General features: G+C 34.0%; 2 protein-coding genes across 2 annotated transcripts; both read left to right on the top strand.

The window, feature by feature from the left end:
• Nucleotides 1–2,810: 2,810 nt before the first annotated feature.
• Nucleotides 2,811–4,575, top strand: LOC127865490 (uncharacterized). Its single transcript, XM_052405342.1, has 3 exons — nt 2,811–2,955; nt 4,028–4,151; nt 4,473–4,575. The coding sequence occupies exons 1-3, from the start codon at nt 2,829–2,831 to the stop codon at nt 4,531–4,533; spliced, it is 312 nt and encodes a 103-aa protein (XP_052261302.1). The 5' UTR covers nt 2,811–2,828; the 3' UTR covers nt 4,534–4,575.
• A 3,447-nt stretch (nt 4,576–8,022) lies between these two features.
• Nucleotides 8,023–13,612, top strand: LOC127865526 (uncharacterized). Its single transcript, XM_052405371.1, has 6 exons — nt 8,023–8,146; nt 9,181–9,376; nt 10,826–10,933; nt 11,181–11,330; nt 12,514–12,637; nt 13,217–13,612. The coding sequence occupies exons 1-6, from the start codon at nt 8,096–8,098 to the stop codon at nt 13,242–13,244; spliced, it is 657 nt and encodes a 218-aa protein (XP_052261331.1). The 5' UTR covers nt 8,023–8,095; the 3' UTR covers nt 13,245–13,612.
• Nucleotides 13,613–14,262: the final 650 nt, after the last annotated feature.

A 14,262-nucleotide genomic window follows, 5' to 3' on the forward strand; every position in this document is an offset into this window, starting at 1 on the left:
TGTTTCATTTTTTATGACACCGAAGGTGGGCATGTAGTGATCGCACTGTCCGTTCGTCTGTCCGCCTGTCTGTCTGTCCTTCCGTCACACTTTTGCGTTTAGGTTTTGAAAAATTATCATAACTTCTATGTCCCTTGAGATATAACTTTCATATTTGGCATGCATGTGTGTATGGACATGGCCTTTCCATACGCACACAACTTTTGACCCCTGTGGCATTGACTTTGAACTAAGGGTTCGCGTTAAGGTTTCGTTATCTGCGTTTAGGTTACGAAAAATGCTCATAACTTCTATCAATACGCTTATAGGGGGCATATGTCATCCTATGGTTAAAGTTCTTGTTTGAAAATTATTGTTAAATTCTACTAAAGAAATAATAAATAGATTAGAAATATTATTTTTAAATAAATGTGTGACATCACACATTGCCTGACAACCCCCCTCTACCCCATGTCACAAACTGTCACAGTTTCTTACACCCCCTCCCCCCACCTGGAGCGTGACATACTTTATGGACGGCACCAATGCATACCTGCACGCTTCTTGGAATAACTTATTTTTTCCTTTGCGTTTAATCGATAAAGGTTATTTAATCAGGATCATATTGTTAGAGAATTTGTGTAAGCTAACAATTGTTTTCCAAGCTGTGAACAAATCGGAAAAGCATTATCTACTTAGACGATTGTGGTTGATTTTACATGTCTTGTTACACAAATATATCATGTTGATCATAAAAAGACCTACGCTTGATGTTTCGCATTATACAATATGTGCTTATCCAAGTAAAATTATCCTCACTTTCGCTTGTGGACGCGTTTGCAGAGAAGACTGTGTTCATTAAACTTCACATTTATCTCTATCGTGGACCATTAACGCTCTCCAACATGTGGATGAAAATTTTATCTGTTTTTGTATTTTGTGTCATCGTTTTTAAGGTTAGTGCTTGTTATATGCCTTGGTCCTACACTTCTTATAATTGAAGAACACACTTAATATATTTTAAAAACAATTAAAAAAAATATTTTTTTTATAAAGCATATATTACATATGCTATTGTTTTATGAATATATAAAATATGTTTTAATTCAAATAGTATGATATATATTAAAATTTGATGCATATTCAAACGTATTTTTTTGTATCATAAATAAGAGTGAGGTGAGTTCACACTTGTGTTCTTCAAACGAGGACTGTACGCAGAGCAAATGCTGCGTAAGCTTCCTGAGACCAGATGGCGAATCGCAACCATGGGCAAAGAACAAGCTCCATCTGAAATCCTTCAAGGGAAAATGTAGACCATCTAGTCGAATAGGAGCTGGTATTAATTTATTATTTTGATACGTGTTAAATTGTTTTAAAACAAAAACCATTTGCAATTGAAATATACTCTAATGGCCAATGGTTTAAATAATACTGTTTACTTAGATGGATATATGTTCATTCAGCTACAGGGACATAAGAACATATTAATAAATTATGCTCCGCTGTATCACATAAACATAAGTAATTGAAATTATTTCTTATTCGAAAACCACGAAATGTTTGCAATCCATGATAAATATTACTTCATTGGTTATTTATAAACAATCTACACATTTTACATAACGTTCAACACTCTAATGCCCAAGCAACTGGCATAATTAGTTTTGAACGTTAAGCCATTTAACAATTTGAATAGTATGTATCATATTACACATTATTATCTTTTGAGAGTTTAGGTTGCAATCAGTTCACAGTATTTCCAAACGACGATAGAAGCCTCAATTTCAATCAGTGTCCTTGTGCCAAAGACATGTACTGTGAAGACCAAAATGTTAAAGCACCTGGTAAGAATAAGCTTTTGCAACTTCAGACTATGCTGATTTACATTTAATTCTTCTAGCTTTACGTGCATTAAGTCACATGAAAACATAGATCTGATGAACACTGTGTAAACTCGAGTCTCTTCTGACTCTACCTCTCACACCAGCGAGAGAGCAAGATTCACCAATAGTGGAAGATTGACCTGGTGACTTAGTACTGGATCCAATTTGACCCAAACTCAAACATGGCATTGATATTTTCATTATAAACCTTCTAACGACGCATGATAAAAGATTGATTTATACATATTAATATTTAGTGGTAATATTGTTTTGACCTGGTGCCATAGTTTGTCATCCCTCTTTACCAAGATTAAACTTTTGCTTAATTTATATGTCAAACAAGAAAATTCGTAGAATGTATTTCCCCCGCCTGATATTGTTAGTGTATTTTGGGTGCAGAACTAATTAAAATGTAAATTGTTTTATGCATTGTAATTCTCCTCATTAATATCAATACCTCTATGAAGTTTCGTGTGGAAATCTTATATAGTATCTGAGACATATCTCTGAAAGGTTACATCATACAAAACAACAAAGGATAATAAATCTTGACAACAGTGACGTTTCATGATGATATATAGTTTCTGAGATATAGATCTGACAATATTGTGACGCGAGCGGACTGAAGGACTGACGGAATGACTTTGGAACAATGCATATTCTAAATGCCTTCGGCATTTGCGGGGAAGGAAAAAAACGAGCTTAGTTTTGACGACGCACACTGCACTCACTGCGCACACCGCAAATCGAAAAAAAGGGTTATCACACAAGCCCAACTGCAGCAAATCCTGCTCGCTCGTGTGAGCTAATTAAATCAACATGTTTTCCTTTTTGACTATTACTATTTTACTTATAGCGTCCTTCCCTTTGTTATTCATATCAACAAAACGTATCATTGTGGTGAATTTGTATGTGTCTTTTGTTTTATGTGTCACTCTAGAGGGATATGTGGGTATCTGTGCAATGCGTCCCACGCCGTGTCAAAACTCTTCGATGTGTAAAGACAAGGAATGCTGTGTGAGCGACTATGGTGAAGTTGGGGACAATATGAGCTCTGGGAAATGCCAACCCATGGGAATTGCGAAGGATAGTACGTGTTGTGATAAATTAATTATGTATAAATATCATGTCGATGTCAATAGATCGACATCAAACGATACAATTCGTTGACCGATATGTATATATGTATATTATTAATTAACACTCCGGAATTAAAATATCAAAATCGAACAACACCGCAATTGCTACGAACTACTTCATAAACACATGTGCTGTTTTTGTTACAAAAGGAAGTAAATTTCAAACATGGGACACATTAATAATGAGCATCGAATAACAACAACAGCACAACAATACAGCAAATATTTTGATGTAAACAACCCGTTTTAGACAATCAAAATTTATGTTTCTGTCTGTATATTAATTACATAACAATACCATTAACATATTTAAACAAGAGATGTGTTTGTCAGAAACTCAATGCCCCCTAATACGCCGCTTTTTTGTTACCTTTGACCTTGAAGGATGACCTTTACCTTTCACCACTCAAAATGTGCAGCTCTATGAGATACACATGCATGCCAAATATCAAGTTGCTATGTTCAATATTTCAAAAGTTATTGCAAAACTTTACTGTAAGGTTAAAGTTTTGGGACAGAATGACAGAATGACGGACAGACAGACAGACAGACAGACAGACGGACGGACGGACGGACGGACGGATGGCCGGACGGACGAACGGACGGACGGACGGACCGACGGACGGACAGACGAACAGACGGACAGACTGACAGACGGACAGACGGACAGACAGACAGACAGACAGACAGACAGACAGACAGACAGACAGACAGACAGACAGACAGACAGACAGACAGACAGACAGACAGACAGACGGACGGACGGACGGACGGACGGACGGACAGACAGACAGACAGACAGACAGACAGACAGACAGACAGACAGACAGACAGACAGACAGACAGACAGACAGACAGACAGACAGACAGACAGACAGACAGACAGACAGACAGACAGACAGACCAAAAACAATATACCCCCGATCATTCGATCCGGGGGCATAAAAATAACTCTTTGTTTTTAAATGCACAAAGTTGTGGTCCTCTGAAATATTTAACCCTGTCTAATGTTTATGAGAGCAGAATGTCTACTGAGCAATCCATCCGGCAGACCGGAAGGAATTGTGCCATACGCATGCCCATGCAAGGAGAACCATGTTTGTGCCGAGGTAGACGTCATACCTGCTCGGTTTGGATCAATCGGAAAGTATGTATATGATGAGCAATATCATTTGCCATAGATGTTTACTTATAATTATGTATTACAACTACACGCACATGTACATGCTATAATGTTAAACTTTTAGTATCTGTAATATATTGTTTTAATGCGTGTCTTACGTAATTTAATGTAGATTACCAATTAGCAAGGCCTATATTTTAGCGTAAGGCAGATGTCTTAACGTACTTCTAGTTATTTAAACGGTGTGAGTAAATACACAACTAAACTATTCTTTTAGTTTATACGTAAATTGAATGCAAATATATAAATTATCTCTGACCGAACATGGATGTTATATACTTTTAGATGTGTTTCTACAGCAGACATGTTGACAGTGGACACGCACGATATTGATGAATCGGACTGAGATATCAATGAATTGATGTGTTTCAATGAAAATTAAGCCATAGACTCATGTTTTGTTCTTGCATATATAAGTATATAAATGTAACTTTGTTATCCCTTCCCTCAAAGCTATGTCTATGTCTGATAAATTCCCACCCCTCTTATGAACTCCTATTGGCTGAAAGCTGTCAACTGACAACGATGTTTCTTTTTGTATACATTGTCGACTTTATTTGTATTGCATCGTTGAAAATATGTAAAAATGAAATCTGTTGGAAAAGCTATTTACTTTGTTAAGAAATATTTTGTTTTATTTAATATTGATATAACAGATTTTCGACGTAGCTTTCGATGATCACTTTTGTCGTAGATTTATTTCAAATATCTGTGAAATGGGAACATTGAACGCAAATAGAAATGGACCAATTTTCTAAATGTATAACAGGCTGACCCCTGCATTAACATTAAGATAATTCAAACGTACAGCAATGGTTTTATTTATCCAATGACATACCTTGTGGATTACAATATACATAAGCGGTTAATTGACAGGTTAAACGCGCCGTTCAACTAATCATAATGATAATGGGCATATTTATTTAAATGAACTTACGCTACATCAATTTATATTAGAGTTGTGGTTGCTTGTATTAGGTATACTTAACCATTGTACTCTTCTATCGACTTCTCAGGCATATATTATTTTTAATGTTTCTGCAATTAAAATACAGATTATAAGATCACTTAACATCTTAACATGGTTCTCTTGTATCATCATAGGGAATGTAATCTCAATAACAATTTCAACATCGATTGTGGCTTTCATGACTGTTCTTGTTTTTCGGTAGATGCAAATGTGCGTAACTTGGTGGCATGAAAAGAAACGTAAAAAAAGAAAGTAACATACTTTAATAATCACATTCTTTAGCAGGTTGCCAATGACTTTCTTATTTTTGATGCAGTCAGTACCTACACAGAACTCAGACCTATAGTTAAAGTCGTGGAACCTTACGAACAATATCGTCATTCACACAATTTATCATAAAACACACATATTAAATGCGTTAAATGTGGTTCGTCGCTCACTTTCTGAGATTTAAATGTTGATTTTATGTCGATAACATTTTAATTTTCGACCAAGTTTAACGTAGATGTGTAAACAAAAGAACGAAAACTATGTTATTAAGTTAACCTTAAGTGCTTTAAATTGCTTTTTTCGTTTCATTATATACAGCAAACGCCTGTATAACAATATATTTCTATGTGTTAGTTTTTATCAGTTTATCTTACTTTCTGTGTAATAATATCAATCCAAAAATGTTAAGCAGATTTGACTTTAGTTATAACAATTAATAAAGAAATAGTTTTACCTTTTTATATTTGTATTTCTAACATCATTAAAAAAACGTATCTCTTGTTTTGTCTATGCGTCTAAGTGGTACGCAACGTGTTTCACAAGCCATATAGTTTCTTCACTGGAGGCAACTAAAAAACAAACTTTTGTGCATATTTCAGCAACATAAAAAATGTAAGCAAAAAGTACGTGACGGAGGATTAACAATTAAATGTACTTCACATTTTTTAATAAGTAGATTTTGCATTTTTTTTGTATCTCAAACTAGATACTATTGAATACGTTATTTCGATTCAATCATATTTCCATGATCAGCTACTTTCTTTGATCTCCAATATAACAACCAGAGCCCACCTCTTTGGAACCTTCCTGATGTGCACGACTTAACGTGTCGGTTAGCGATTTATGCTTGGCTAAGTGTTAGCTAAAGCAATCTTTTAGACCCGTTTAAATACTTTTAAATGGTTTTTAATGACTACTCAAATGCGGTGCTTCGATCTTTAAAATTGTGTTTTATTTAACGTATCGTATTATGCTCCTAAACGATCACAAGCATAGCTCCCCTGAGTTCCTTTTTCCTTAAATGAGAAACGCTTTTATTGTATGAGAAAAAAATCATCAATACCTCCAACTCTAACGGCCCTTTAGGCATCTTGTGTTTGAAAAATGCAATAAATGGAAAGAATTGAATGGCGACTGATGCTTTAAGTGGGTTTCAGTGGTGCATCATCAGTTTTGTGTGGTACTCCTATAAATAGCAAAACTAGCAGAAACAGCAGAAATAACAGAAATGCTCAATCTAATAATGGTGATGTTGCTAGTGATGATGATGATGATGCTGCTGCTGCTGCTGCTGCTGCTGCTGCTGCTGCTGATGATGATGATGATGATGATGATGATGATGATGATGATGATGATCACAAGCATGTATCATCATCAGCATCATCATCATCATCATTCCCTTGACCTGTCTAGCGATTTGGGGAAATGAGGGACGATGAAACAGATATCCTTCGCTATTCATGTCTTTTGTGGGCTTCTGGAAGTAACACATCCATTTGGAGTGACGTCAACTTTTTCACATAATCTATCCAGCTTTTCATCTGACGGCCTCGACGTCGACCGCTCCCTAGCATGCCCTAAAGCACAGACATTCACAGAGATTCCTGCCTGTTGACGCGTCCAACCCATGTAGGAGATGCGGATCAGTCTTTGTAGACACCTGTGTTCAAAAGCCCGTTTCATGCGCTATGTGTCCGCGTATAGTGTCCAGGTCTCTGCAGCAGCATAATAAGGTGGGGGCTTCAAGGGACGACCCGTAGAGCCTGCTATTATGGAAGCTGACGGAGCTGCTTGTCCACAACCTGCTCAGTCTTGCCATCTCTGTCGTCGCCTTGACGATTCTTATTCGGACACTAGCGGTATTGGTACCGTCCGTGGACAGGGTTGCTCCCAAGTACATGAAGCTACTCACATTTTCCAGTTTCTTGTCGTTCATGTTGATGTCTGCACTGGTGTTTCTCATGCTGCTCATTATGAGTTGTCTCGTGTTAATACCTGTTTTGTCCAACTAAATTGTTAATTACTTAAGAAATAACGTATTACAATAAATATCAATGTTATTTTGTAATTTATGATTATAATTGATCAAAATACAAGAAATATAAGGCGAGTTAGAATTCATATCTTAATACATCAACATATTTATCATGAAAAAAGCGACAAAATGATATAATACATGTACTTTTTTATGGCACTTTGATTTTTTCCCTTCAAATTCCATTTCATTTAATGCATGTCTAAACATATTTCCTTTGAACTGCATTATATTTCTAACAAATATATTTCGTCTGACACGTCCACAGTTCTTGCCTTCGAACCGAGCATACACTGGCTTTGAAATTGCATAAATATGTCATGAATAATGCTCTTTGACCAAAAGGTATAATAACCAAGACACATTTCATATGAATACGTGTGCATTTGTTTCGCGGATGAAGAGATTAATCGCATTATTCGCCATACGATATTACAAATATGGGACGCTTTCGCTTCAGTTGGTAATGCTCGCCTATAAACTAATTGGAGGTAAATCAAACATATTACACCATCTGTTAAGCGTCTAATCTAATGCAGTGGCAGATAGTTGTATAAAACATTTATAAAAGCCTGAATATGTTAAGTCTTTGCTGCTTTTTCCATTTTAACTGTTGTATTTTATGTGACTAAAATGCGGATGACAATATTGCGTGTTGTTGTTTTTGGCTGTATTGTTTTGGAGGTGAGATTAAAATATGATTGTTTTTACATATAATCTTTTAAACAAGATTTATATATTAATTTGAAAATAAGATTAATACCGGTAATAATGGATATTTGTCGGTTTCGGTATATTATCGATTTTAATTTAAAAGTGTTAAGATACATTTAAATTTAATGTTCTATGATTCTGAGCGAGTGAATTTCGATCATAAACAGAAAACAACATTGTTATTCCAAGTGTAATGCTATTTAAACACTATTGTTAAGTACTTTAAACTGAAAAATCTGGAGAATTTAACGGAAATATTAGCGGCATGACTTCAAAAAACAGACTCGTTTTGTTTTAAAAAAGTATACAATTTAGATTTTTTCCACTGTTATTTGTAATTGTTTGAAACAGTGAATTATCATTGTTAAATCAGTGCTATTTCTTTATAAACAACAGAAAAGCATTGACGAAATATGCGTAATATTTGTCATTAATAGAAGAATGGATACAGGGAGTATTAAACTCGAGAAACCTTATCAGATGAGAAATGTGTATAACTATGGGCAAGTATAATACGACACAGGACTATTTAGTAGCCAATGTTTAATACTTGTTTCCAATTTTAAGACGCGTTTTTAAGAGAGTTGTTCACATGTGTTGGTCATGTTTTTGTAAATTGTGTTATTAAACCTGAACCATAAGGCTACTGTCATAATATCTCGACCATCCTGAATCATATTTAGAAGAGTGCTATTTTAGATGATGTAAGCAAGGCACACAGTGATACAAATTGCAAATTGTTATATCGTATTGCGTTTGTAAAGCTATCTAATGTTCAGTGTACGTTTATTTCTGCGATTTTATTTTTGTCTGTCATGAACAATCTTATATTTTCTGAAACGGTGAAAGATGGAACATGGCCAAGTCGGTCTTCTGTGAACAAGAACCGTGAATCCTAGTTTATTGCATATGTATGTTCTTCCAAAACTTGTTCACGTGGTATGATTTATAAGTCGTGCTATCTGTTAGTCCGTTAAGATTCGTGTTTTATATTGCAAATAAAGCTGTCAGAAGGCAAGAAACACCCGTTTTGCGGTTTGCGACGCGTCTGTTATACAAACGATGACTGTCTCGAGAATCGATGCTGCGTCAGTTTCCTGCAAGCGAATGGCACGGAACAACCGTGGGCAAAAAACACGCATAAACTGATCAAGAAATATTTTAAAGGAAAGTGTACTCCATATAGTCGAAAAGGAACCGGTAACAACATTTGCTTAATTATGTCATATCTTATTAGATTGAAAATATTTTTTTACATTTAATTATATGGGCATAATATGTTTCTTGATTTGAGTCTATTGAACAAATAATGTTCCAGGTAATTACAGGTTTCATTTTGTTCTCGACTCTTTACGAATCTGAAGAAGTGTATCAACCGTGTAAAATGAAACAATTAATGTAGCAGTAAAGTAACTCAGCACATTTAGAAACTTTTAGAAATATATTATAGTATTTTTTAATGAACGGTATTCAAGTAAATAATGTACATTTTAAAATAATATAGACAAATGTATGTTCAAAATTTTGTATTTTTCTAAAAAAAGGCCAATTTATTATTTTGTCATTTTTTTCATAATTTATAAACAGTTTGTTTTATCTTAAATCAATAATATAACACCGATTTTCAGTTCCCAACTCAACTATACATCCGATTGTCATTATTTGTATTACACTTTCAAAATTTATATTTAAATACGAAAACACTATTATTATAATACAAGCATTAAAAACATTAAATCATTTTGTTGTTATTTTTTAATCGCGTTTGGCATTATCTTTTCACATCTCTCATAGTCGAACATCACGGATGTCAAGTGGCGAAAAGCAAAATTCGTTTCGTTTAGTACGCGCACGTTGTACATCGCTTCTTGTGTTTGCAAAAATTCGGTAATAACTTTTGCAACCGTCTCGATCATTTTTAGAAAATCGATTTTCTTCGTTGTTCGTCAACAAGAATAAAGAGAACGCAATATTTTGTGTTGAGATCAGCTATTTTTTGAATATCAGTAGATCAACACATATCCCATATCGAAACTTTGCGATGCTTTACGAGCTAGTACGACCTGTTTCTAATATTTGCGTATCGTAGCTAATTCAATTCGGAAGAATTAAAAACCAACAATTAACGCTTGCATACGAATCTATAAGGGTTACCGGTATCGCAACATGTCGATATATGATGTAAGTTATAATAAATAGTCATAAGACCAAATTTATCTATTGTAAAAGGACCATAACTTCAACCTTAAATAAAACGTCCTGAGGGAGGTAAGAAAATAATTGCAGAACGCCTTGGACGATTTCATAAGACATTCTTGTCTGGCGGGTGCAAAACAGACCTTAAGTTCGCAAATGAAAAGATCATTTAGTTAAGCGTGACGCAACGCCTCATAACGCATAACAGTAACCGTTCGTTACACATAGTAATTATTCATAACTATGTGTTCGCGTTCGTTTCCTGTACGTGAAATTTCAAAGATTCGTAAAACTTTTTCTTTCAAGATGCGGCAAATTTGACACAGTTACTATATTTGCAAGTCTTCGTTAAATTGATTCGAATATTTTTAAGCAGGTCATTACCTTTTACATTTGCGAAATAATATAGCCGCAGTGTTACACGCCAGTCTCCACATTATCTTATTTCTTCAGGCTGCAATCAGTTCCAATTGTATCCGGCTGACGATGCCAGACTTAGTTTCGATAGATGTCAGTGTGCCAAAAACCTGTATTGTGAAGACCAGAACGTTCAGGCTTCCGGTTAGTTATGGCTTATTGTTTACACATTATTACCCATTCTGTGCGGATTGCCGCGTGTTTTGCAAAATTTAATATACAGAGATTAAACATATGTTTGTTCTATCCCGATGAAAATACTGCAACAGTTTAAAATGCAAACCTTATGAAAAACAAAACATTAAAACCCTCTAGAACATATTTAAGAAATGTTTTTGACAAAAATAAATACTGTATGTGGTATACGTTATCATTTCCTCTCCCACTTTAGAAGGGTATGTCGGCGTCTGTAGCACGCGGCCTGTGGAGTGTACAAACGTCACCATGTGTAAATCCGACGAATGCTGCGTCAGTGAATACGGCATTGTGGGGCAAAACGAGGGCCCTGGAACCTGCCAGACACTGGGAAAACCTGGGGACAGTATGTGTCATGGCTTCGTGTTAGAAATGTGCTAGGCGAAAGTTAGAACACCAAATTAGCCTTAAATTGGCTCAATGCTCCATGTTTTATATCACAAACCTAAATTAAATACGATAGTCATGTTGTTGTTTTTTATATTAACGCCAGCACTTATGACTCAAATACAATAAAGACATATCCCAAGCTAATATTTTAATTGATTAACAAAATGAAAATCCATCCTGTGCTTTTAAACATAAGTTATGTGTTTACTGAAAAAATGAATAAAGCCGAATTCGTTTGGTCATTTATTTTGTACGAGTGAAAGTTTAGACAATTTTAAAACATTACACAGCAAAACGTCTGTCACACAGACGAGATCTATATATATATATATATATATATATATCTATATATAACTATTTTAAAACATAACAAGTGAAATAAATCGATAATTAGTAAATTTTATTTAAAATCCATGAACGTATAAGTGTACACAAAGTGAAACCATATAATGTTAATTATCACATGCTATACCCTGTTTCCGATGTAATACAACCATTACATTTATTTTTATTACACATGTGTAATACAACATTTTTAAGCGTTTTCATTGGCTTAGTTTTCGTTTATTGGCCAATCGCATTTTGTTATTTTGCTGAAATGACGTTGCAACGTAAAATGACGTCACGAAATGTAAACAACATTCGGGATAAATCATTATGCTTGCGTAAATATTTACTTAATTTGCTCATTTAAAAGCATGTGATAAAAAAGATCTGACACTCGTTGCCATTTCATACCATATTTCATTAAACTCGTCCAGGAAATTCGTTAGTAAGCTCACCAAAGGCTTGGTTACTAACAAAATTCCTGAACTCGTTTAATTAAATATGGTATGATATGACAACTCCTGCCAGATCCTATATATATATATATATATATATATATATATATATATATATATATATATATATATATATTATAAATCACTACTAATCATCTGTTTTACCAGTAGCTATAACAAGAAAGAAAAAGCCTTAAATTGTCTACAATGTACCGTTTAATTAAAGAAATACAGAAGACAATATCATATAAATCAAAATAAACCCAATAAAATATTGTACAATCAAAACGCCATATGCTGCAAAAATAATCGATAACAAAATATTAATATCCGTACCTATTCTCATGTCTGTTCCAGGGTGTCTCTTAAAGAATGGGACAGGAAGGACGGACAAAATCGTACCATACTCGTGCCCTTGCATGGAGAACTATTATTGTGCCGAAGTTGACGTCTTACCTGCTAAATTTGGATCATTGGGACGGTAAGAATATGATTGGTCATTGTAAAATGCTCTGGTCAGGCAAACACAAATGTATCTCATTTTCTCAAAATGTTTTATGGCGGCATATTTCCGTTTTTTGAAACTCATAAAACAAACATACTCCTTCACAAAACTGCTTATGAAGTCTCAATATAAAGAAGTCATTTAAAACAGGCAGAATGACGGATATTGCATTCAGACTTATACAACAATACATCATCTTCATACTTAAATATTCACACTATTTTCAGACACGTAAATATATGTATAACAAAATAACATTATATACATCATACAAACATCATTTAAGAATATGCATACAAATAAACACAATCAATGGCAGGAGCAGGTATGTGTTATCGATGCGATAATGAAAGTTATTAATTAAATAATATTAATTAGTATTTTAGTTCGTTGAATATAAGTTTCTTTGATGTACATATATTAGAAATAACAAATTTGCCACACGAAACTAATAACTTGTGGAATTTATATACAGATGGTTTAGTATAAAATATAAGGTTAATATGTTGTTGTTTTTTAAATCAGTGAAACATGTGTACCAATTTGTCTTTTCAGGTGTGTGGCGATAAAAGAGTCAACATAATCTGAGCGGCGATCGTTTAATAGTGTTATGATGTTATCATGTGTGATTATTTAAACTTAATAACTCAGGACAACGACTTCTTTCCTTAGAGAAACACGATTTACGGAATAAAACATGACATCGCAAATCAGTACGTTTATTTCAAACAAAGAAATTCATAGAAACCAACATATATTGTTTTACAGCCTACATCACAACATTATATAATTATAAGATTATATTTGTGTAGACCGTCCGATATTCAAAAAACATCTGTTTCGAAACTACTTGTATAAGGACATCTCACACATGTGCACTCTACCTTTTTCTTGTACAATTCCGTATGCCATAACGTTCTGGCATTTATTGTCGTTCGCTGTTAAAGCACTCTATCGTCAATCCTATTAAAGAAAATCCTATTGTACAACTCATTTTTTTATCCTTTATGAGCAATATTTACAGGTAATAACTAATAATTTTGTCGAAAAAGCATTACGAACAGAGGCAGGTATTAAGTTTTAAGAGCAATGTACTATTTGTGGCAGAACTATTTCGGAAAATATATCATTTTATCCTTATTGTAGTGTATTAATTGATAATGCTATGAACTCTTTTGATAGGATCGATGTTCGTGTAGCATTATAAGCTCAACATACAGTATTAAAGCTGAGGGTTCGCAACAGCTGAATTGTAATATGCAAGATGAAAAAAGCTTAGGTAGTAAGTTGGCTTGCTGAATTCATAATTCTATTTATCACAAGTATTGGTGTTGTAAGGATTATTTTTTTACCAGACGTATTAATAATCAAGTCTTTAGAATATGAACAACATAAACTATCATGTAATTTTCTGTAATATATAATAATGTTCTGCTGAAAAATTCTCGTTTAGAGTTATATTTAATTATACTTGTAAATAGTAAGTAATGTCCAACATTAATCATACCATACCATACAATTAACGTCAAATCATATGGTCTTTAATTTATGCACACAATTGTAATCATATAATTATTTTACAATTAAAGGTGTGTGTTTAT

The sequence above is a fragment of the Dreissena polymorpha genome, chromosome 2 (assembly GCF_020536995.1).
Source record: "Dreissena polymorpha isolate Duluth1 chromosome 2, UMN_Dpol_1.0, whole genome shotgun sequence".
Classification (NCBI taxonomy): domain Eukaryota; kingdom Metazoa; phylum Mollusca; class Bivalvia; order Myida; family Dreissenidae; genus Dreissena; species Dreissena polymorpha.

What these genes read in the sequence shown, in the direction of transcription:
- LOC127865490 (XM_052405342.1), top strand. Translation starts at nt 2,829, where the DNA reads ATGCGTCCCACGCCGTGTCAAAACTCTTCGATGTGTAAAGACAAGGAA. An exon ending in CATGGGAATTGCGAAGGATA is followed by an intron (nt 2,956 to 4,027) that starts GTACGTGTTGTG and finishes TTATGAGAGCAG; the next exon opens with AATGTCTACTGAGCAATCCA. An exon ending in CGGTTTGGATCAATCGGAAA is followed by an intron (nt 4,152 to 4,472) that starts GTATGTATATGA and finishes ATATACTTTTAG; the next exon opens with ATGTGTTTCTACAGCAGACA.
- LOC127865526 (XM_052405371.1), top strand. Translation starts at nt 8,096, where the DNA reads ATGCGGATGACAATATTGCGTGTTGTTGTTTTTGGCTGTATTGTTTTG. An exon ending in TTGGCTGTATTGTTTTGGAG is followed by an intron (nt 8,147 to 9,180) that starts GTGAGATTAAAA and finishes TTGCAAATAAAG; the next exon opens with CTGTCAGAAGGCAAGAAACA. An exon ending in CCAGAACGTTCAGGCTTCCG is followed by an intron (nt 10,934 to 11,180) that starts GTTAGTTATGGC and finishes CTCCCACTTTAG; the next exon opens with AAGGGTATGTCGGCGTCTGT.